The 22,843-nt window shown below is 37.6% G+C and overlaps 2 protein-coding genes across 2 annotated transcripts in view; one reads left to right on the forward strand and one right to left on the reverse strand.

The window, feature by feature from the left end:
- Positions 1 to 4,013, forward strand: part of CCDC152 (coiled-coil domain containing 152) — a 35,905-nt gene extending 31,892 nt beyond the window's left edge. Inside the window, exons 7-9 of the mRNA XM_081233219.1 lie at positions 327 to 454; positions 2,573 to 2,656; positions 3,253 to 4,013. Of these exons, the coding sequence (XP_081089345.1) occupies positions 327 to 454; positions 2,573 to 2,656; positions 3,253 to 3,402 (362 nt within the window). The 3' untranslated portion in view covers positions 3,403 to 4,013. The remainder of the gene's footprint in view (positions 1 to 326; positions 455 to 2,572; positions 2,657 to 3,252) is intronic.
- Positions 3,519 to 22,843, reverse strand: part of SELENOP (selenoprotein P) — a 41,511-nt gene continuing 22,186 nt past the window's right edge. Inside the window, 6 exon segments of the mRNA XM_081233218.1 lie at positions 3,519 to 4,579; positions 4,581 to 4,588; positions 4,591 to 4,927; positions 8,933 to 9,050; positions 10,689 to 10,901; positions 11,637 to 11,852. Of these exon segments, the coding sequence (XP_081089344.1) occupies positions 4,385 to 4,579; positions 4,581 to 4,588; positions 4,591 to 4,927; positions 8,933 to 9,050; positions 10,689 to 10,901; positions 11,637 to 11,852 (1,087 nt within the window). The 3' untranslated portion in view covers positions 3,519 to 4,384.

Below are 22,843 nucleotides of genomic sequence, written 5' to 3' on the forward strand. Positions count from 1 at the left end.
CCTGATCCACCCCGATCCGGGAAGATCCCACATGCCGTGGAGCGGCTGGGCCCGTGAGCCATGGCCGCTGGGCCTGCGCGTCCGGAGCCTGTGCTCCGCAACGGGAGAGGCCACAGCAGTGGGAGGCCCGCATACCAGAAAAAAAAAAAAAAAAAAAAAAAAAATATATATATATATATATATATATATATAAGCTACCCTGCATGTACAGTTTCTAAAATACATGTTTTTATTAATAAATTCCACTTTCTTGTAGATTGTTTAAAATTCAAAAAAAATCTTTTAAGATTTTTGAAATGTTAAGATGAATTTATGTTTTTATGCAGTTGAATTAAGTGAAGAAAAGAATAAAGAACTGATAGAGAAAAAGGAGGTGGAAATTTCAGAGTTAAATGCAAAGTTAAGAACTCAAGAAAAGGAAAAACAAAGTGAAATAATCAAACTACAGCTAGAGGTAAGTATTTAAGGCTCTGCTAGATTTGAGGATGCACCCCTTAGTCTAGGCCATACTTTGGTTATTTGTCATCAGAGTGAGATAGATTTCAGGATTAGAAACAACCCTGTGAGAGGGCTTCACACATGCTCATTCTTCATCTATCACATGTAATGCTTAAACCTTGTACAGTACAACTGTTAGCTACACTGCCTTTCAGCACTTGGCCTCAGGTGGGACTTTTCAGTCATTCAAAAGGTCCTGGTTTCCAGAGGGTATTTTCCTCTGACAGCAGAGACAGATAACTCCTATTACCTGCATTTTACAGCTGAGTCTATGCAGCCTTTTTAGGACTACCATTCCAGCTGTGGGAAGAGTGTTTCTAATCCTTAACATTACTCTCTCCTCAGCAGAAATTGTGGAACCCTGGTGAACTAACTGGAAATTTCTTTTTCTTTATTTAAAATAAAAAGAGACTAATTTGTTCCCAATAAATATGTAGAAATATAGAGGCTGACAAACCAGATTTTTTAAAAGGGACTTTAAATAGGGCATCTCAAAGGCTGAGGTTCCGGTTCTTGGGTCAAAAGCCTTCTCAGTTGGTTGTTTAATCAGATGTCAGAATCTCAAAGACATTGATATTTTGACAATATATTTGCCCTTTACATTTTTGTCTAGATCCTTCTAATCTCCCTTTCCATCATTCTTCCCTCAGCTTGACTCCCACTTTACCTTACATTGTTAGAATTCACCTACTTAGTTAAGATAACCTAATTTTCATGTTCTTTAAAGTTTGGTATCCTGAGGTGCTTGGTGAGATAGTGTTGAAGATTCTATAATTATTGAGCAAAAGGGGACTGATGTTGACTTTCGAGGCTCTTTGATGCTGTTCCTGCCTTCCGGTCAAGTGTACCCACAAACCACAGTGAGGGATGGATGGCCAACTGAGATACAATAGACTGTGTTTCAAGATTGGCCATCAACTTCTAATCCACTGATTGGGAATGTGCATTTTGTTTGCCATCCTGGCCCTGTCACTGGCCTAGCCCAAGTTTGTTGTTTGATATACAGAACTCTTTGCTATTTATCTTCATTATAACTATCCATTTCTCTCCCCAAACCAGAACACAATCTCACAGTTTATTCTTAGTTCACAGTGAGGCTACATTAAATTCAACCTGAAGGAAAAATTATAATGGAAGATTTTGCAAAAAATATGACTGTAACAACGGCCCATGAGAATTTTTTTAACCCAATTCACTTTAATGCCAAACCAGCAAGAGTTCAAACTAAATCAATAAAATCATATCCAAATTCTACTATTTAGCTTAAAAGTTTCTGCAGAAGGGTATATGTTTTTCTCCCATGACTGTTGATTATACTACATACTCTCTACAAAGAACACTCATAGTAACATGAAAATATTTTTACCTATCTTTAAGTTAACTAGATTCTCAACCCTAATTAACTAGATTCTTAATCCTCCATGATAGAATCAACTGATGTCTTGAGAAAAAAATATTGCTGACCCCACCCCAGAATTTCTAAGGTAGTGTCCAGGTATTTGGTTCTTTAAAAAATCTCCCCAGGTAATTTTAAAATGCAGCCAGAGTTAATCTTCTTTGGGTATTCCTTGTTCTTTCTTTCTTTTTTCTTTTTTTAATAAATATGTTTTTTTAAATTAATTAATTAATTTATTTATTTATTTTTGCTGTGTTGGGTCTTCGCTTCTGTGCTAGGGCTTTCTCTAGTTGTGGCAAGCGGGGGCCACTCTTCATCGCAGTGCGCGGGCCTCTCACTATCGCGGCCTCTCTTGTTGCGGAGCACAGGCTCCAGACGCGCAGGCTCAGTCGTTGTGGCTCACGGGCCTAGTTGCTCCGCGGCATGTGGGATCCTCCCAGCCCAGGGCTCAAACCTGTGTCCCCTGCATTAGCAGGCAGATTCTCAACCACTGCGCCACCAGGGAAGCCCCCCTTGTTCTTTCTTAAAGACTTTTCTATCTTCTGTTATACAGTGAATACACTTGAATTACAGATTATATGTCTAAGGATACAATGGATTATACTTATATTTATAGAAACATTTGTTTCTAATTGTTTAACTAGAATGTTCTCAACTTTCTTTTTAAACTTGATTCAGTTTGATGCCAAACTAGCAAGAGTTCAAACTAAATCAAAATCATATCCAGATTCTACTGTTTCGCCACACAGTATCTACAGAAGGGTATGTGAGTTTTTCTTCCACAGCTGTTGCTTAAAAAAATTAATTCTCTTAGTGTGTTTCCATAAAGGTTATGTTTACTAACAACATACTTAACAGTTTTCCTTAAAATATATCACACAATCAGAAAGATATTAGATTTTTAATAATCTTTATAAGTCTCTTTCAATTTAAACTAGTAAATCTTAGTAGTAAATTAAAACATTAGAGAAGTCCTCTGACTCTTTGGACCATCTAAGGAATTCTATAATATACTTTGAACTAAGACTGACTTACTATTCTGAAGTTATTTAGGTACTCAGATAGCAGATTACTTCTTGTTCAACTCCTTTATTTATGGTTTATAATTTCAAGCTATATAGGGAGAAGGGAACAAACTAAAACAAATGGTGCTAATGTGTGTTTTTGTATCCTTGTACCAGTTTTACCCCATTAAATCCCACAAAAGCAAAATTATAGACCTTTCAAAATATGGTATCTTTTTAAATACCTACTTCTACTTAAACCACAAGCATAGTTTTTGCTGTTGTTTTGTTGTTCCTTGTACTTAATCTTATTATTTATGAACTGCAATAACAAAATTTTTCTGCTCTATTTAGAAGCTTCAGCATCTTCAAGAAGAAAAAAACAAGGAGATTGCAGTTCTTCGTAATACCATTCACGATTTAGAGCAACGCCTCTCTGATAGCAAAGATTCTCAATTTAAACTTGCTGGCAAAGATTCTTATTTTAAGCGTAGACGGTTTTGAGTATGGAAGTAAATTCATTAGTTGCTATTTAATTTCTTTAAAAGCAATTGAAAATTCACTTCTGTTGTCAACATAACATACTACCTAAGTAATTACAATGAAAACAAAAAGACAGCTTTAAACTTCATTGAGTTTATTTAAACATATGCACACTTTTGCCAATCGTGTTCTGCATTTTTGCTTAATAGTATTAACCATAAAAAAGTTCAGGTTTATAGGACTTAGTTTACCTATTGAACCATCATTGACTATGGAAATACTTTCTAAGCAATCAAGAGATAGACAACATTCTTTTATCGTTTCCCATCTATCTTTCAAGACTGGCAATCTTAAATTTTAAAGAGTATGATACAATGCTAGACAAAGAAAGCAAGATATAAAGACTTCATTCATATGTGATAGTAAAAATCAAGATGTGAGTCTAAATGGATATCTAAAATGTAATCATAGCAAAATATTCATGTATGAGTATTTCTGGATCTGAAAAGACAGAAATCACTTCTTTCTTTAAAGGTTTAATTTGTTAAAAACGTAAGATTAAAAAGACAAAGATAATATTGTTTGAGAAATAAGTAAAGAAAAAAATGGAAAACATGTCTTTGTTGTTCTTCCTCCATTCTAAGTTGCCGACTATCAAACAGAAACCCCTAGGTCATAGTTTATGTTTCTGTTCTCATTAATGCAAGTAGAATGCTGGAGAAAGAAAAAGAAAAACATATTAACCAAATGCTGCAACCACCTTTCAGTTGCCCTGTAATAAAAATATGGTTGGGGGTAAAAAATTTTTGACTTAAATTTTAAAATGTGGACGCCAATTTCTCCATGTTTACACAAATCCAATTCCTATTTTTGGATCACTATTAATTAGGTAGCTTATAAAAATGCTGGAAATGTAATTGTCTAGACTGACTTAGGCAGTATATCCGATTTTAAATATTTAATTTGAAGGTCATTTTCACATTTCTGCCTCCTTTTTTCAGCTTCATTTGGTGCTGGCTTCTGTAGGGTTGAGCTGCTGACTTGCCCAGCAGGCAGCTGGAGGCAAACGTCACTGTCAAGATTCAGTGACGTGCTCCTCTGCCAGAAGGCCCTGTCAGCTACATAAAGAGGGGAGGTTTTCTTTACACTGTCAGGTGACTGCAGACCCTGTTTTTTCAAATATCAGATGTCGGCAGTGTCATCATCAGCTACTCAGAGCTGATTCTGAATCTTTGGGAAATTTTCAGAGTAACTGATTTATGCATCCACTTCGTCAGAGCTTCTTTTGTGGAACAGAAAGTTGTAATGTATCTCAGTTCTCTGAGTGACCCTGTCTTTGGTGACCCCTGTGCCTATGGTGGTGATGAAGACCTGAAGGAGGGGGATGCTCAGGGTTATCTGGTGCTTCTGGTTTTGGATACTCTGAAAGATGACCGTTCTCAAGATGGTGATGATGATGGTGATGGTGATGAGGCTGTGGAGCCTCGGTTGTTTTTTCCTCAGTAGCCGAAGATACATTCTTACAGAAGCCTTCATCTTCCAGTGTCTGGAATAAATTTATAAATCACTTACCAACAAATTTATAGATTTAGCAGGAATGCATGAAAAAATGATTTGTAAAGGTAACATATATGAAATTCAAACACTCACTAAGTGATATGATTTGGTATTTTGAAGGTTTTGAAAACTTATAAATTCCACTGGATTTTAGCATACAACTAATAAATGGTACATTGTTTGGTTGTTTCTGAATTACTTTTGAGAACTTAATAGTGTTTAATTAAAAACATAAACAATTTGATATACGTATTGGTTCCAAAAAACCAATTACCATATTTCATTGATTGTACAATGTATTTTTTTCACATTTTAATATCTTTAAATTGGAATGCATCCTACTATTGATAGTGTTATAGTATTGTATCCTACTCTGACAGCAGTTTTTAATAACACATAAATAATGTGTCATATAATTGGTGGCATCTAGGATGCAATGAAATAGAAAAACTCCAATTTGATTTGACATATCAGATAATACGATATATTATTTCTATTTACAGATGTTTGTAAACTTTACACATGTTATGAGAATTGTTTCTACCTTTGTTTCAAAATACCTAGGTATATTTACAATTATTAGGCATTTGTGAAAATGCAAAATACTGAAAAAAAGTCCCAAAATATGAGGAATCAATATTGCTAACATTCATTAAGCACTTAGTATAAGTTAGACATTGAGTTAATACTTTATTTGCATTACTTCAGTCTCCTCATCTGTAAAAGCAGTAAAATAACCCTCACGGTATTATTATGAAGATTAAAATGTGAAAAATGACATAACTAGAGTAATTAAACTGTTGAGCTTCTTAACAACTTAAGTGATTCATTAAAATCTGAATGGCTTTCTTTAGAGTTGGGAAAAATATAAAGGAAGCAGAGCTTCCTTTATTTTAGAAATAAAAATTCAAAATTATTTTTAAACCTGAGTTCGAATTTTGCCCACTTGCTCTGTCAAGGAAACACTGTTTGGAATGATTTTCCTTCTCAATTTGAGAGGAAAAGAAGTTTAGTTAATATAAGTTAAAATCAATTCCTTGAGTATCTTTTTTATAAACCACTTGTAAATATAGTGTCTCTCATGACAAGGAATAAATATTCTCATGGTTGTTAAGAGAGAAATATCAGTAATGAGTAAAAAAGTTATTCCATTGTGAAATAAATGCAGTAATTCCAAGTGCACTGTGTAAGGGCTTCACAGAAAAGCTGACAGTTTTACATTCTTGGTAAATTAAGTAGTTATCTGGGCCCCAATTCCACTTCAGGTAATGCCATGGATAATCTTTGCTATCACTATGCTCTTATATGAGCACATTCAGAATATTGCAATAATGTATTTTATGTTGACTGAATTCTTTAAGCACTTATATTCATGCAATATCATTCAGTGGTAATAGAAATATGTAATCTATGTTGATTTTTTTTTTTTTTTTTTACTTTTTATTTTATATTGGAGTATAGCCGATTAACAATGTTGTGATAGTTTCAGATGCACAGCAAAGGGACTCGGCTATACATATGCATGTACCCATTCTCCCCCAAACTCCCCTCCCATCCAGGCTGCCACATAACATTGAGCAGAGTCCCCTGTGCTATATAGTAGGTCCACTGGTTATCCATTTTTTTTTTTTAAAGTTTATTTATTTATTTTTTTAATTAGTTTCTGCTTTATAACAAAGTGAATCAGTCATACATATACATCTGTTCCCACATCCCTTCCCTCATGCATCTCCCTCCCTCCCACCCTCCCCATCCCACCCCTCCAGGCGGTCACAAAGCACCGAGCTGATCTCCCTGTGCTCTGCGGCTGCTTCCCACTATCTATCTACCTTACGTTTGGTAGTGTATACACGTCCATGCCTCTCTTTCGCCTTGTCACAGCCCACCCTTCCCCCTCCCCATATCCTCAAGTCCATTCTCAAGTAGGTCTGCGTCTTCATTCCCGTTTTGCCCCTAGGTTCTTCATGACATTTTTTTTTTTAAATTCCGTATATATGTGTTAGCATACGGTATTTGTCTTTCTCTTTCTGACTAACTTCACTCTGTATGACAGACTCTAGGTCTATCCACCTCATTACAAATAGCTCAGTTTCGTTTCTTTTTATGGCTGAGTAATATTCCATTGTATATATGTGCCACACCTTCTTTATCCATTCATCCGATGATGGACACTTAGGTTGTTTCCAGCTCCGGGCTATTGTGAATAGAGCTGCAATGAACATTTTGGTACATGTCTCTTTTTGAATTATGGTTTTCTCAGGGTATATGCCCAGTAGTGGGATTGCTGGGTCATATGGTAGTTCTATTTGTAGTTATTTAAGGAACCTCCATACCGTTCTCCATAGTGGCTGTACCAATTCACATTCCCACCAGCAGTGCAAGAGTGTTCCCTTTTCTCCACACCCTCTCCAGCATTTATTGTTTCTAGATTTCTTGATGATGGCCATTCTGACTGGTGTGAGATGATATCTCATTGTAGTTTTGATTTGCATTTCTCTAATGATTAATGATGTTGAGCATTCTTTCATGTGTTTGTTGGCAGTCTGTATATCTTCTTTGGAGAAATGCCTATTTAAGTCTTCTGCCCATTTTTGGATTGGGTTGTCTGTTTTTTTGCTATTGAGCTGCATGAGCTGTTTATAAATTTTGGAGATTAATCCTTTGTCAGTTGCTTCATTTGCAAATATTTTCTCCCATTCTGAGGGTTGTCTTTTGGTCTTCTTTATGGTTTCCTTGGCTGTGCAAAAGCTTTGAAGTTTCATTAGGTCCCATTTGTTTATCTTTGTTTTTATTTCCATTTCTCTAGGAGGTGGGTCCAAAAGGATCTTGCTGTGATTTATGTCATAGAGTGTTCTACCTATGTTTTCCTCTAAGAGTTTGATAGTTTCTGGCCTTACATTTAAGTCTTTAATCCATTTTGAGCTTATTTTTGTGTATGGTGCTAGGGAATGATCTAATCTCAAACTTTTACATGTCCCTGTCCAGTTTTCCCAGCACCACTTATTGAAGAGGCTGTCCTTTCTCCACTGTACATTCCTGGCTCCTTTATCAAAGATAAGTTGGCCATATGTGCGTGGGTTTATCTCTGGGCTTTCTATCCTGATCCACTGATCTATCTTTCTGTTTTTATGCCAGTACCAGACTGTCTTAATTACTGTAGCTTTGTAGTATAGTCTGAAGTCAGGGAGCCTGATTCCTCCAGCTCCGTTTTTCGTTCTCAAGATTGCTTTAGCTATTCGGGGCCTTTTGTTTTTCCAAACAAATTTTGAAATTTTTTGTTCTAGTTCTGTGAAAAATGCCATTGGTAGTTTGATAGGGATTGCATTGAATCTGTAGATTGCTTTGGGTAGTAGAGTCATTTTCACAATATTGATTCTTCCAATCCAGGAGCATGGTATATCTCTCCATCTATTTGTATCATCTTTAATTTCTTTCATCAGTGTCTTATAGTTTTCTGCATACAGGTCTTTTGTCTCCTTAGGTAGGTTTATTCCTAGATATTTTATTCTTTTTGTTGCGATGGTAAATGGGAGTGTTTTCTTGATTTCATTTTCAGATTTTTCATCATTAATGTACAGGAATGCCAGAGATTTCTGTACATTAATTTTATATCCTGCTACTTTACCAAATTCATTGATTAGCTCTAGTAGTTTTTCGGTAGCATCTTTAGGATTCTCTATGTATAGTATCATGTCATCTGCAAACAGTGACAGCTTTACTTCTTCTTTTCCAATTTGGATTCTATGTTGATTTTTTGTTTTCTAAACTTCTTCTAGATAAAAGCAGCAATACGGATCTTGAAAAGATGTTTTAAAGTATATGTTATATAAAAGGAAGCATATGTAATTATATTAATAAAAATTACTGTTGTAGTTTATTTTTAGTACACCAACAGAAACATTGACTAGCTAATTAATCATGAAACACTAACTTATTTAAATAGTTCTTGAAAGATTTCCTCTTTTCTCCAAGTAAAAATAATTGAGAAAAATACCTTGAGAGAGCAGTTTCCACATTTACTTTCACAGTAAACAGTCTTAATGGAGTCTTCTACATATGAGAAAGTTAGGAAGGAATAAGGCAAACCAAGATGATATACAAGGCGGCCACATCTGAAAAAAATAACAAAGTCATTACAATATTTTCTGTATCATGATCCTACTCATGCACCATCTGGGATAGGTATTGTAGGTTCAATGATCTTATAACTAAGACCTTTTCATAACTTCAGTAAATTTCCTTGAATGGGGTCTCAAACGACCTCCCTGGCACTGCATACCAGGTCAGGTCATGACAAGACTATAGTGAGTCTGATTTTGAAATGTGAAATCGATATGTCACAACAAATAATGTCAAAACTATGCAGTCTAGTTATTGTGACTTGGTCAAATACAATTTTGTAATTGACTTGTAAATTCTATCAATGCTCAAACCACTGACATCATAAACTGGGCTCTGCAAATCACACGAGCCTTTCATAACTGCTAAAGCAGCACAAATTCCACACAATAAGAATTCACAGCATAACAAAAAGATCCTCAAGTCTTGGCCAGTAGCCCACTGATTTAAAAAAATATCTGATGCAACAAAAATTTCAGTAGAGTGAAAGAAATGGAAATACAACACTTGGCATTTTCAGAAATAGTGGAGTTGAAATGTCCTTCTTACCCCTATTTTACCCTGTATATACAATTTTATATGACTATCAAAGGGTTACACTTTGCAACAGAATAAGAAGTTTGCAATCCTAAAAGAATGACATGTAATATTAAAAATATTTAGAGTAAGACCAAGTAGGTCTTAGGCCTTGGCAGAGTCTGGCTTACCATTCCTGAAGAGCCAAAAAAAAAAAAAAAAAAAAAAAAAAAATCCAGCACCAACTAGAAATGTTGGTGATGTCAAATTTATTTATTTATTTATGTATTTTTGGGCTGTATTGGGTCTTTGTTGCTGAGCACGGGCTTTCTCTAGTTGCGACCAGTGGGGGCTACTCTTCCTTGTGGTGCTCAGGCTTCTCATTGCAGTGGCTTCTCTTGTTGCAGAGCACAGGCTCAAGGCACGCAGGCTCAGTAGTTGTGGGTTGTGGGCTCTAGAGCGCAGGCTCAGTAGTTGTGGCACGTGGGCTTAGTTGCTCCACGGCATGTGGGATCTTCCCGGACCAGGGCTCGAACCCATGTCCCCTGCACTGGCAGGCGGATTCTTAACCACTGCACCACCAAGGAAGTCCCAGTGATATCAAATAATGTATGCGTTGAGGTTCCTTGAAAATACAAACGTTTTACTCATTCATGGAATCAAAAGCAGATTCATGCCGATTATACCTAAATAATTAACATATTTTATAGTTCAGAAATGCAGGCATGTAAACTTAAAATTTAGTAATTAGATTAGAGATAAGCAAGTGGCCTGCAAAGTATGGTTATTCATCTGCAAAATTTTTAAGTTAGAATTGTATGTGAGGTACGAATTGATCCTTCTTTTTATTTAATCAGAATGCTAGTTTACAGGGGAAAAAAGTATAGTCAATTTTCTTTATTTCCCTACTGGAGTGGTGAATTCCCTTGTGTGAAAAGAAGTCATTTCAAAAATACTAAAACCAAACATTTGAACGGGCTCACTTTGAAACTGAGTATTTGGTAATAAAAGCCGACGTGTTATTTTAAATTACTTATTAAATTAAATACAAAGCAGATATCTTTTAATTTGGGGGGTGGGTGTGTATGCATATATGTATACATGTGCGTACACACCTGTCATATATGAGGAAGTCATCTTTCGTTCCATTTAAGAGAGTCCAGACATCTGTTTGGTTTTCTTCTTGTTGGTAAACAGGAATATGCTCTGAAACCTTATTTTTAAGATGCACATATTTTAATCGAGAAGAGATTCCTTGATGATTAACAACAACATAAGAGATGTTCGAATATCCTTCTTTCTCCAGTTTTACTCGCAGGTTTTCCAATCTAAAATATTTGGAAAAAATACAAAAAAAGGAATAATTTCATTTAATTTTATTTTAGTGACTTCTCCCTTTTTCCTCACTCTATTTTCCTAAATGAAACTCTTCTGTTATTTTTTACTTAACTCATACCTCTTTTTTGCATTGTTTTAAAAGACTAAAACTTTTGTTTCTCTAATTATCTATTGAGCACTTATGCTCAGTTAAAACAATATGCCAAGCGCTTGCACAAACATCAGCTCATTTAGTCCTCAAATTAATCTTATGAAGTGTATATTTTTAATCCATCTCGCAGTTACAGAGAATTGTACCCAATAAATATTTGGCAAATAACCCAACAAATATATATTTATAAATTTGTTAAATGACTCAAGACCTTTGGTGGCAAGTCTAGTGTTCATTCTACTCTAGCAAAGCTCTCGTCTCTGCTTCCTATATTGAAACAACTAATCCATTTCCAACAGTACAATTTAGAACATTTTCATTACACAAGTAATACATATTTAGTAGGGTACTATAAAATACAGGTACACAAAAAGAAGAAAAAGCTTCCATAGCCCCAGGAAAACAACTGTAAACACCCTCCTAGTTGTCTTTCCTCTAACATGTTCTAGGCAAACTTTTATAGTTTTTCAAAAATGCAATTTAATAAAAATATCTTTTTTATTTTATTTTATGTATGTATGTATTTAATAGCTATCCCCTTAAGAAATGCTAGACCACAGAAAGACTACCTTACCTAGATGCCTGCAGTATGCACAGGTATCAGCTGGCTTGAAGAAGAGCAACCACCGTCACTGAACCATAGGAGTTCAGCATGGGGTCTTGATCCTTTATGCTCCAGGCTGGAGGTTGCTTACAAAAGGAGCTTTGCCCCTGGCCCTCTGTTCCTCCTGTGGGGAGGAGACAAAGAGCCAGGGCCAGCCCCAGGCCTTTCCACATTGCTGGGGCTGTCCTGTAAAAGAGAAAACCTTTCTGTCATCTTCACAGTCATAACAAGGAATTTCTATAAACCCAGCAGGTACAATTCTACTTTGTACAAATATCTAGCCAGTGGATTCTGTCACCATGTTGTTGGACTCACTGTGTTGGGCCTCTTAGCCCCAAATCTCCCTGTAAAGGGGAAAAGATCAGCCAGAGTCAGGGAAGCTGTCAAAGGACCTCTTAACTATCTGGCTTAGCAAGATACTTTAGTAAGCATGCAATGGAGATCTGCCTGAACAGGCAGCCAAGTACTTCTCTAGTAGAAGATATATGTCTAGGAGAAAATACATGTCTAGGGAAATTTGGAGAATGTGGCCTCTACAACCAAGTAACATTCTGCAAACATGATTTGATTTTTATTTGAGACACACCAAGTTCTGCCTGCTTCTCTCTATCCTCTACCAATCTAAGAAAGGAAAGGGTAAGTAGGGGACTCTCCACAGAAATGAAAAGACAGCATGGAAGGAGAACCCAGGAAGAAAGAAGGTGGCAGTGAGGGCAGTCTACCAACGTGAGGAGATTCAGATGTTACTGCCTGCCAAAATGTTGCTACCACATCCAAGACAAACACCAACCAATGAAAAAGCACCAGACCAGGAAGAAATACTACAAGTCACTGGCCCCTGTACCGTTTAAGATTCACTGGAATCGGGCTTCCCTGGTGGCGCAGTGGTTGAGAGTCTGCCTGCTAATGCAGGGGACACGGGTTCGAGCCCTGGTCTGGGAGGATCCCACGTGCCACGGAGCAACTAGGCCCGTGAGCCACAGCTACTGAGCCTGCGCGTCTGGAGCCTGTGCTCCGCAACAAGAGAGGCCGCGATAGTGAAAGGCCCGCGCACCGCAATGAAGAGTGGCCCCCGCTTGCCACAACTAGAGAAAGCCCTCGCACAGAAACGAAGACCCAACACAGCAAAAATAAATAAATAAATTACTAAAAAAAATAAAGAGCCCTTTAAAAAAAAAAAAAAAAGATTCACTGGAATCTACACTCGATTAGTCTGCTTATTGGCTACCACTGCATTCAGGAAGTTCCTGTGACTAGATGGCACATTCTTGGGTAAAAAAAGATGACCCCTCTGAGTAGGAAATACTCAGACAAGAAATGTACAAGTATTGAATACATGACAAGAAATATTCCCAAAACAAGGGCTAGCGCTCTCTGCAGAGAGGTACAAATAAAACACACGATTTGTAGACAGGTGGTGGAAAAAAGAGCAGAGATGAGCAGAGAAAGAAAAATCCACACATTTATGCAAACATGATTTAATTTTTATTTAAGACACACTAAGTGAATCAGATAAAGTAATCAGGCTCATTTTGATATAAGAGTCTGAGGAAGAGAGATTAGGACAAAATTCCAGAACTAGGAAGTTGGCACATTTTCAGGTACTGATCTGGGATTAAAAAAGTAAAAGTACTTGGGCAGTGGGGAGGGTGGGCAGCTAACGGTAAGTTACCTAGAGTGAGCCCAGGGTTAAGAGGGGAGTAGAAAGGCTAAAATCAGATTGGTTTGGGCTCTAATGCACTGGTAGCTATAGATAGAACTTTAAAAAACCTGCTTATCTTTCACGTTATTTGACACCAAAAATTCCTAGCTATAGAGAATATCTTGATAAGAGCCTAACTAAAGGAAGAGAAATAAAGGGGGGGGGTGTTAAGACAGGATAAATTAAATAATTTATTAAGGCCATCCCAACTATTCTAATATCTTTAAAATTCCAATACTTAAAAAAAACAGAGGATATATCTGGACTAAATCTAGGGAATTTCTTTAGGATAGTATTTATACTGATGATACAATTATCCTTCTTATAGCTACCATTTATCGAGCATTTATACAACTATTTGTAGGTGGCATAAAGCACTTTTCTAATATCATGTCAGTTAATCCTTACAACTATGTGACCATTATCTCCTTTTGCAGTTGAGAAAACTATGGCTAAGTGACAGTTTAGGCATCTTGCCCAAGTCCACACAGGTACTAAGTCACAGGGAAACTGGATTCAAACTGGTTCTCCTAATTCCAACACATGACCTCTTAGCTACTGCAATATATTGACCGTTTTTAGCTGGGTCACCTTTAGTAACTATAGTAGCCAGGATCTGGGTTTTTTTAATGCCCTAAGATGACAAAGAAAGCATCAAAATTATTCGAGCTATTTTGTTTCTTACTAGAATGGCTAGATCTTCCCTACTTTCTAGAATATAAATTCAGTAGTTATAGACCCCAGCATAAACTCAGCGCTTGGCGCCCTTACTTTGCATACCATTCCAATTGGCTGAAGAGTGAATACAAATGAAAAGGTTATCTCACCCATTGCTCTCATTTAGTTTTTTGATGAAAAAATAACAGAAGCCATTGGCAGAGTGGATTACAGAGTTCACACTTTCAGATTTTCCTCTGTTACTATAATCAATAGCCTGTTCAACTTTGTTTCCTTAAAATCACTTTTTACATAATAAACTTTTGATTAATTACAGCTGTCGGACAACTATATAAAATAATGTAGATAAATAACAAAACTAGATTTACTGGAAGCTGATGCAATAACCGTTAAAATGTAGTTATGAATTTCACTAATCTCACCACTTTCAATCACAAACCTAGATTCATTGGCCACATACAGAGCTACATTTGTTTAAAATTTCCCATCAAAAGGCAAAACATGCAGAAACTTTTTCCACCCTCTTCCCCTGACCTTCAGACCTGCATCTGAGGGTCCCCCCCTCATTCTCCTGAAAGCACCCATCACCACGTAAACTGTAAAGCATTGCGTTTAATCGCAGACCACCCGATTCTGACATGGGTTTTAACTCTTTCAAGGATGATCATTTCCGCACAGTGGACCAAACCTGCTCTCTCTTCTTTTTTTTTTTTTTTTTTTTTTAACCTTGAAACTGCTCACAATATCCCTGGCCATTTCTACAGCACTGTAGAAAGGCCATATCTCAGTCTCTGCTCTTCAAACCCACAGGCTGTTTTGCCCCTAGAGCTCTCACTCTGCATTTCGGTAGGAAATATTTAAGCTTGAACATATAATATTGCCTATGTAACATCACAACTTTTTGCAGAGGAAAAGAATTCAATTTCTCCAGCCTCCTCTGCCCCCATCTTCATCCTCAGCTGTGCAGAAAGCAGGGCAAAAATCAGCAAGAATTGTTAGTGTCCCCACTGCACCCAGCGTTTAGACTCTTTTGTTCTTTCTTTTGTATTACTTTTCTTTACCCATCTCTTTTCTTCAAATCTATTCTAAGGACAGAAACATTTTATCAAGACTCGAAAATCAAATCATTTACCAAACTGTCAAGGAATCAAGTTTGAAAAACACGAAGTTTCTACTTACACAACCCCTTCCGACTAGCTTGCTTCCTTTCTCTTGCTCAGCTGGGGCAGCTCCACAAAGCCACAGCCAGAAACTCGGATATTTATAGTCCCTGTTGTCTACCTCACCCCTCAGCTATAGTCCAAAGTTCAATGCCCACTCAGGCTGTGACCTGGCTAGCAGAGACAACCTCTGACTGATTATTACAACCAACTTTTAAAAAGTAGCAAGTGCTGGCATGCACAAAATGGGGGCGGGGGGAGTTTTTGCAATTACTGATTTATTCCCTATCCTTTTTAGTCACCCCAGTAGCTAGGATTTAATGGTACAGTCGGGGGCGGGAGGAAGGGCTAAGGGTAAAGAAGGCCTCCAAGTTATGCTCTTTTCCAAACTATAATAGGGAAAAACATTTGCTGAGCCAGCGAGGTAAGCTGTCTCTTTAAAAAGAGAAAAAAAAAATTTTTTTCTTTTACTTTGTAGCGGTCAGGTGCTAGCCTAACCCAAATTGCGTGAACTTTGTTAGAAAAGTCACCTGGTGTTCAAATCTTTCCCGTCTCCTGCTGTTACAGACCTGCTTAGATTATTTTGCAGTGGTTAAAACTTGAATCTCTGTGGGATCTCACAGGACTTCTGCTCTTTTCTTTTTCATTTAAGGAAAGGAATAAGGAAAGAGACCGCCTATCTGAGAGATGCCAGGCCTCATTTTTCTCATCACAGAAGTCCCACTCCCTGGAAGACCTAGGTATCCCACAGAAACTTTTAACAATCTATTGTAAATTCTTTACAAATTTAAGTACCATACAAATAAGTTAGCTGTGATAGTAGCTGAACATGGAAAAGGATATGGAAATTTCAAAATGTACAAGTAAAATGGAAAATTCCTACCCTTTCAGAAAGGGATACATTCTCTCCACTAACTGCTACAAATGAGCACACGCATGATGGGTAAGGCAAGCAGCAATTTCAAATGACATCAGCCCTGGATGGTGATGGTTTTCAAGTAAGCCTCGCTTTCACTACCGAGGCATTTTGTCCAAACAAACCCCTATTGATTGCTGTGGGCTGAGTACTGCTGTACAAGGTGCAGAAAGTACAAAGAGGCTCTGATGTTATCTTTCCTGTAAAGAAATTATCAAAGTAGAAACTTGGACTTCCCTGGTGGTCCAGTGGTTAAGATTCCACGCTCCCAATGCAGGGGACACGGGTTCATCCCTGGTTGGGGAACTAAGATTCCACATGCCGTGTGGCGCTGACAAAAAAAAAAAAAAAAGAATCCTTCCACACTTGCCTCCATAAAGTGGGTTGGTTCTAAATTCCTCTGCCACTTAAAGCACTATTGAATAAAGCAGCGACTTTCTTTAAAAAAACAAAAAAGGAAAAGCTTGACATTTGAAAGCCAAATTCTATTTACTCACACCAAGCAGTAGGTATTAACATTTTGGGGTCCCAGATCTCTTTGAGAATCTAGTGAAATGCTTAGTTTTTCTGCAGGAAAAGAAAAATGCATATATACATACTTGTTTTTAAAAGAACCGTGTGAACAAATTTTGTATGAAGCAGATAATCCCCCTATAGTTCATTTTCTTCACAAATGTAAATAGTCATGTTGGGTCTGTCTGCAGCAGGAAACTGAGTATTTCACCGTCACCACCTTCCTTTACATGTGGCTTTGCAGCTGCCTCCTGTGCCAGAGAATTCCCTCCAAGTGTGCAGCTAGCTCCAAAGCAAAGTGCCTGGGAGTGTTTGTGTCTGGGCCAGTGTATATCTAAAACCCTCAGCTGGCAAAAAGAGACGATGGGGAGCTTGCAATATTTGAAGGGAATCCATGGGTTTCTTTTAATTGAAGCATAGTGGATTTACAACATTGTGTTAGTTTCAGATGTACAGCAAAATGATTCAGATATATATTTTTTAGATTATTTTCCATTATAGGTTATTACAAGGTATTGAATACAGTTCCCAATTTTTTTTTACTTTTACCTATTTATTTTGTGTCTGCATTGGGTCTTTGTTGCTGCACACGAGCTTTCTCTAGCTGCGGTGAGCGGGGGCTACTCTTCGTTGCGGTACACGGGCTCTAGGCACATGGCCTTCGGTAGTTGCATATGGGGTCATATGGGGTCAATAGTTGTAGCGAGTAGGCTCAGTAGTTGTGGCGCACTGGCTTAGTTGCTCCCCGGCATGTGGGATCTTCCCGGACAAGGGATCAAACTGGTGTCTCCTGCACTGGCAGGCAGATTCTTAACCACTGCGCCACCAGGGAGTCCTACAGTTCCCAGTGTTACACAGTAAATCCTTGTTGCTTATCTACTTATGTACAGTTGTTTGTATCTGTTAATCCCATACTCCTAATTTATCCCTCCCCTTCTTTACCCTTTGGTAAACATGTTTGTTTTCTATGTCTGTGAGTCTGTTTCTGCTTTGTATGTAGATTTATTTGTATTATTTTTTATATTCCACATATAAGTGATATCCTATAATATTTGTCTTTCTCTGTCTGACTTACTTCACTTAGTATGACAAATGGCAGTATTTCATTCTTTTTTATAGTCAAGTAATATTCCATTGTAAATATACACCACATCTTCTTAAACCAATCATCTGCTGATGGACACTTAGGTTGCTTCCATGTCTTGGCTATTATAAATAGTGCTGCTATGAACATTGGGGTGCGTGTATATTTTCAAATTAGTTATATTTTCAATATTTTCAAATTTGCCTTTTCTGGATATATGCCCAGTAGTGGGATTGCTGGATCATATGGTAACTCTATTTTTAGTTTTTTAAGAAACCTCCATACTGTTTTGCATAGTGGCTGCACCAATCTACATTCCCACCAACAGTGGAGGAGGGTTTGAAGGGAATCCATTCTTAACAGCCTCTTCTGTGCTGGACAATCTGGGTCTAGTCAGCCTACTTAAGAAAGCAGAGTTTTCAAACAAACCTGTATTGACTATTAAATCAAATTACATTAAATTGAACAAAATCAAACGTTTATTAGGTGCTTATGCTAGGCACAGTGCTGAGTTCCCTGTTCTTAAGAACCTCAAAATCTAATAGAAGAGACAGACACGTAAGCAGTGAAAACACATTGGAAAGTGAGACAATGTCTAGGATGGCTGTAAGCCAAGGTTCTGTTGGAACCTTGGAAATGAAAAGAGCGTTTTAACCCAGCCTGGAGATAGGGCCAGCAGGATAGGTTAGCACAAGTTCAACAGGCACTTTATCTTAGGCTTCACACTCTACCTCCAAAGCCCCCAGCAAATCTGATCATAGCGCTATCTAGAAAAATATTTTGTTTCATTTTTTATGAATGATTAAAATCTCCTGATAGGCTGTTCCAGGCACCACCATACAATAAACCTTAAGATTACTGACTGTAGGGGGCTTCCCTAGGGGGCTTCCCTGGTGGCGCAGTGGTTGAGAGTCTGCCTGCCGATGCAGGGGACACGGGTTCATGCCCCGGTCCGGGAAGATCCCACATGCCGCGGAGCGGCTGGGCCCGTGAGCCATGGCCGCTGAGCCTGCGCGTCTGGAGCCTGTGCTCCGCAACGGGAGAGGCCACAACAGTGAGAGGCCCGCGTACCGCCAAAAAAAAAAAAAAAAAGATTACTGACTATATCCTATCAAATTGAACTTTATCCTAATGATCTCATCTCCCACAACTTCCAACTCTGGAGTAAAGAATCTATCTTTCTTCGTACTGTCCCATTCTTCCACATCCTTATCATTTTTCCCCAGAAGGTTTATGCATCTATTTAATCCATGTTTTTAATAAGCATTCTCAGGTTCTTAGGGGTCGTGGGTGACTTCCATGGAGAATAGGGCCCTAAGAATCTGTGAGTTCATTATATACTTAAAAGAGAAAAAGACTATGAACTGTGATTTTAGAAATCAGTCTATTAGCTACAGCAGGTGATAATATGACATTGATCCATTAACATTTGTAGAACATTGATGTCTCAAATTATTAAAAAGTGTCATTACCATATGAAGGGCCTATATAAAATATTAACCCCCTTAACTTGGTTGTTAGGTGGTGTTTTACATACAAAGGGAAATGAAGACTTTTCCAATATTTTGGGAAATAGACCCTTTGATCTAAATTATTCTTCCTCCCCTTTCATGTCCAAGAAGGTGCCCTAGACCTCACCTTATACATTGTACCCAGTATAAGATTGTTTGAGCATCCATGTTTAAAGGTAAGCCGTTGAGTATGCAAGGGGTACCCAGGAAAAAAATAAGATGTTTTCAAAGTAAGCAAGCAAACTAAGAACAATGGCCAGAGGAAGGCATGGACCAACAGTTTGGATCAGGTAAGGAGTAATGTGAGCCTCTGAGATTCATATGAAATATGCTTTGAAGGGAGCTCTTCTTCAAGCTCTCAAGTTTACAGATCTGAGAACTGTCTGATATATCAAACAGGAATGCAATTAAGGGGGTAACTACATAGAGTGCCAAATTTCATGCGGGACTGAGCACATTCAGAGAGTAACAGACATCAGAAGAATTTTTCTTTGAATTAGGATGTTATTAATTTTTTTTTAATTTAAAAAAAAAACGTCTAAACCAGAGCCAGCACCTGCAGCTCCTCACAGGACAGAATTGGCACCAACATACAAGAAGCAAGGGGGCATCAAATAGCCTCCAGACAACATGTAAGGGAGGAAAAATAATTTCCCTCTGCCCTTCTAGGTTCTTGGCTGAGACACCCCCTGTAGTACAAGATAGAGCAACAAGAGGAAAACAAACAGAGGTTTAATAACATGTGTACCTCCTGTATACACAGGAGATACTCAGAAAAACTGAGGAACTCCCAGAAATGGCTCAAGTCTCCACCTTAAATACCACCTCCAGCTAAAGGCAAAAGAAGGTGCTGGGAGCTGGTTATGGGAGCCTACTGGGGAAAGCACAGTAAACGAGGGTAAGGTTATTACACAGATTTAGGTCATTGTCTTCTCCATTGATAAGTTTCTAGAGATTCAGTTATCCTCCTCCTCCTGTTACAGAGAGGGAGATACCCTTACAGAAGGAGTTTTCCCTTATAAATGTAAATATCCCTTACAAAAGAATAACTTCTACTCAGTTTTCAGAGCTTCTCCTGTGTCTGCAGTTTCTCCAAAATACAGCCCAAAGTAATTCTTATTGCCAATGCAGCTCAAGTGATTATTCATTTCCTCACATATCCTAGACATCGAAAACACAGGTCAGTCTGATGAATTCCTTCTCAACACTAATAATGCCTTAGACTAGCTGCTAAAAACCTTTTATGCCCATTTTCCTTAAAACTTAGAGCGCTTTCTGTTGTGCATCTACCATGCTATCCATTTTGCAAAGAGGCCAGTTTTGTAGAGTTGAAACATTTCAACTATACAAAAAGATAATAAATAAAACATTTCAACTATACAAAAACTGAAATATCTCAGTTAGATGGATATTTCAAGACAACCAGTGTTAATTTTCTGGTGGTCTTAATTTGCCACTTCACTTTACATATTACCAAAAAGTCTTCCAGGACTTGTGTTGATGATTTCTCAAATATTAAGAGTTTTATCATAGAATCTTAAAGCAAATATTTTGAATTTTCTGAAAGAACAGTCAAGTAAGTGTAATAATTTCAGACCAGGTAGTTTTGTATAATGCTCATTAAAAGTAATTCAACTTTTCAAAGAAGGAAACATGGTCTTAATTTGTATCCCATACTGGTAGAAAAGTATGTATGTGCTGGGTATAAATAATTATCGTCATTCTCTACATACTGTTTCACAACTATTTTTAATTTAATAATATATCATGGACATCTTTCCAAGCCATAGACATCTTTCCATGTCAACGTGTACAAAGTTACCACATTCTTTTTAAAAATGGCACATTATTTCATTCTATGAATGGTCCATAATATGTACTCCCTTTTAATGTAGGTTTTGTTTCCAGTTTTCAAAATTTAATTGACCATATTTTTATATGTATCTTTGTGAATGACATATAATTTCTGCTTGAAGTAAAATTGCTGATGAAAGGGAATGCATATTTCAAATTTTGAATGCTATTACCAAATTGCCCTTCCAAGTATACCAAATTATACTCCCACCCAAAAGTACATGGCAGTACTTATTTCCACTGTCAAATTATTGTTTCATTTGAGTTTATTTCATTATTTGTAAGTTTATTGATTGTGTTAGCTTGCTAGGGCTGCCATCACAAAGTACCACACATTGGGCAGCTTAAATAACAGAAATTTATTTCCTCACAGTCCTGGAGGCTAGAAGTCCAAGATCAAGGTGTCAGCAGGGCTGGTTTCATTTGAAGCCTCCCTCCTTGGCTTGTAGATGGCCATTTTCTCTCTGTGTCTTCATGTGGCCTTCCTCTATATGTGCCTCTTTCCTAATCTCCACTTCTTATGAGGACACCAGTCATATCGCACTAGAACCATCCATATGACCTCATTTGACCTTAACTACCTCTTTCAAGGCCCCATCTCCAAATACAGTCACATTCTGAGGTACTGGGGTTAGGATGTCAACATACAAATTTGGGAGAACACAATTCAGCCCCTAGCATTGACCATTTGTACTCTCTTATCCGTGAAATGCCAGTTCATGCCATTTGTCTATTTTACTATTAATCTTTTTCAATTTATTACAAACATTATTTGTATATTAAGGAATGTATTCCTTCTGTTTTTCTTTGCTGTTTTATGTATCAACATACATGAATGCATCTTTTAAATTCTGGTTTGTTAGCAATATAAGGTTAAGTGCAGAAGGGATTTTACTTTTCTCACATCTTTAAATCACCACCTAGAAGCATGACACCTCAGTTTCCCTTGGAATTTTCAGACTAGGTTTTGCTACAACTTATTTTCAATGTAATGCTGATAGCGTGGAACCATCCTAGCTGTTAAAGGCCAGCACTCATATTTAGCGCTAAATTCTCCTCCATTATTGCCCCATTATTAACCCTCTAGTGCTGGTACAAGCAGTCATGTCATTCTAAAAAAATTTTTTTATAAAGCAGTTGTTTTCGGAACCAGCTATCTTTGTAGACAGGCAAATAATCATCTATATGGTTTAGTTTGAAGGGCACAAAAATCACTTCCTCTGTGCCTTAAGTCCTCCCAATAAAATCTTCCTTGTCTCCAGAAAGGCCTGGGATAAAGCAAATGGCTATCAGAGAGGGAAGGGGGCCATTCCCAGTTACTCAGTGCTGCAGCAAGGTCGGCGCCTAAGGAAATGAGGCCCAGAGGGTCAGATGATGAAACTTAGCACTGAGAACTGTGGAGAACATAAATAGCCAAGTTGTCATCATCACACATTATTTACCATGTACTTATGGGGTGACGTTTTTCACTGATGAGGCATATGGTCCCTGGGCCTGTGGGAATCATCATGTGATGAAGTGAAGAAATTGGGTAGAGAATGTTCCTTCTGGAGGACAGGGAGCAAACAGGAGACAAACCCACTCCTAGTTCTCCCTGGAAACTGGGACTTTATCACCCTCTGTTCCAGCTTTCTGATCTGTATAACAGTATCTATGGTTCTTTACCGCATTCTAGGAGCCTAGGATCACAAACTGTCAGAGAAGGGAGAGATCACCCCTCTCAAAGATAAACAAGTAAGCAGGGGCCCACCTGACTTCT

Source organism: Mesoplodon bidens, assembly GCF_964165515.1.
Source record: "Mesoplodon bidens genome assembly, chromosome: 4".
Lineage (NCBI taxonomy): Eukaryota > Metazoa > Chordata > Mammalia > Artiodactyla > Ziphiidae > Mesoplodon > Mesoplodon bidens.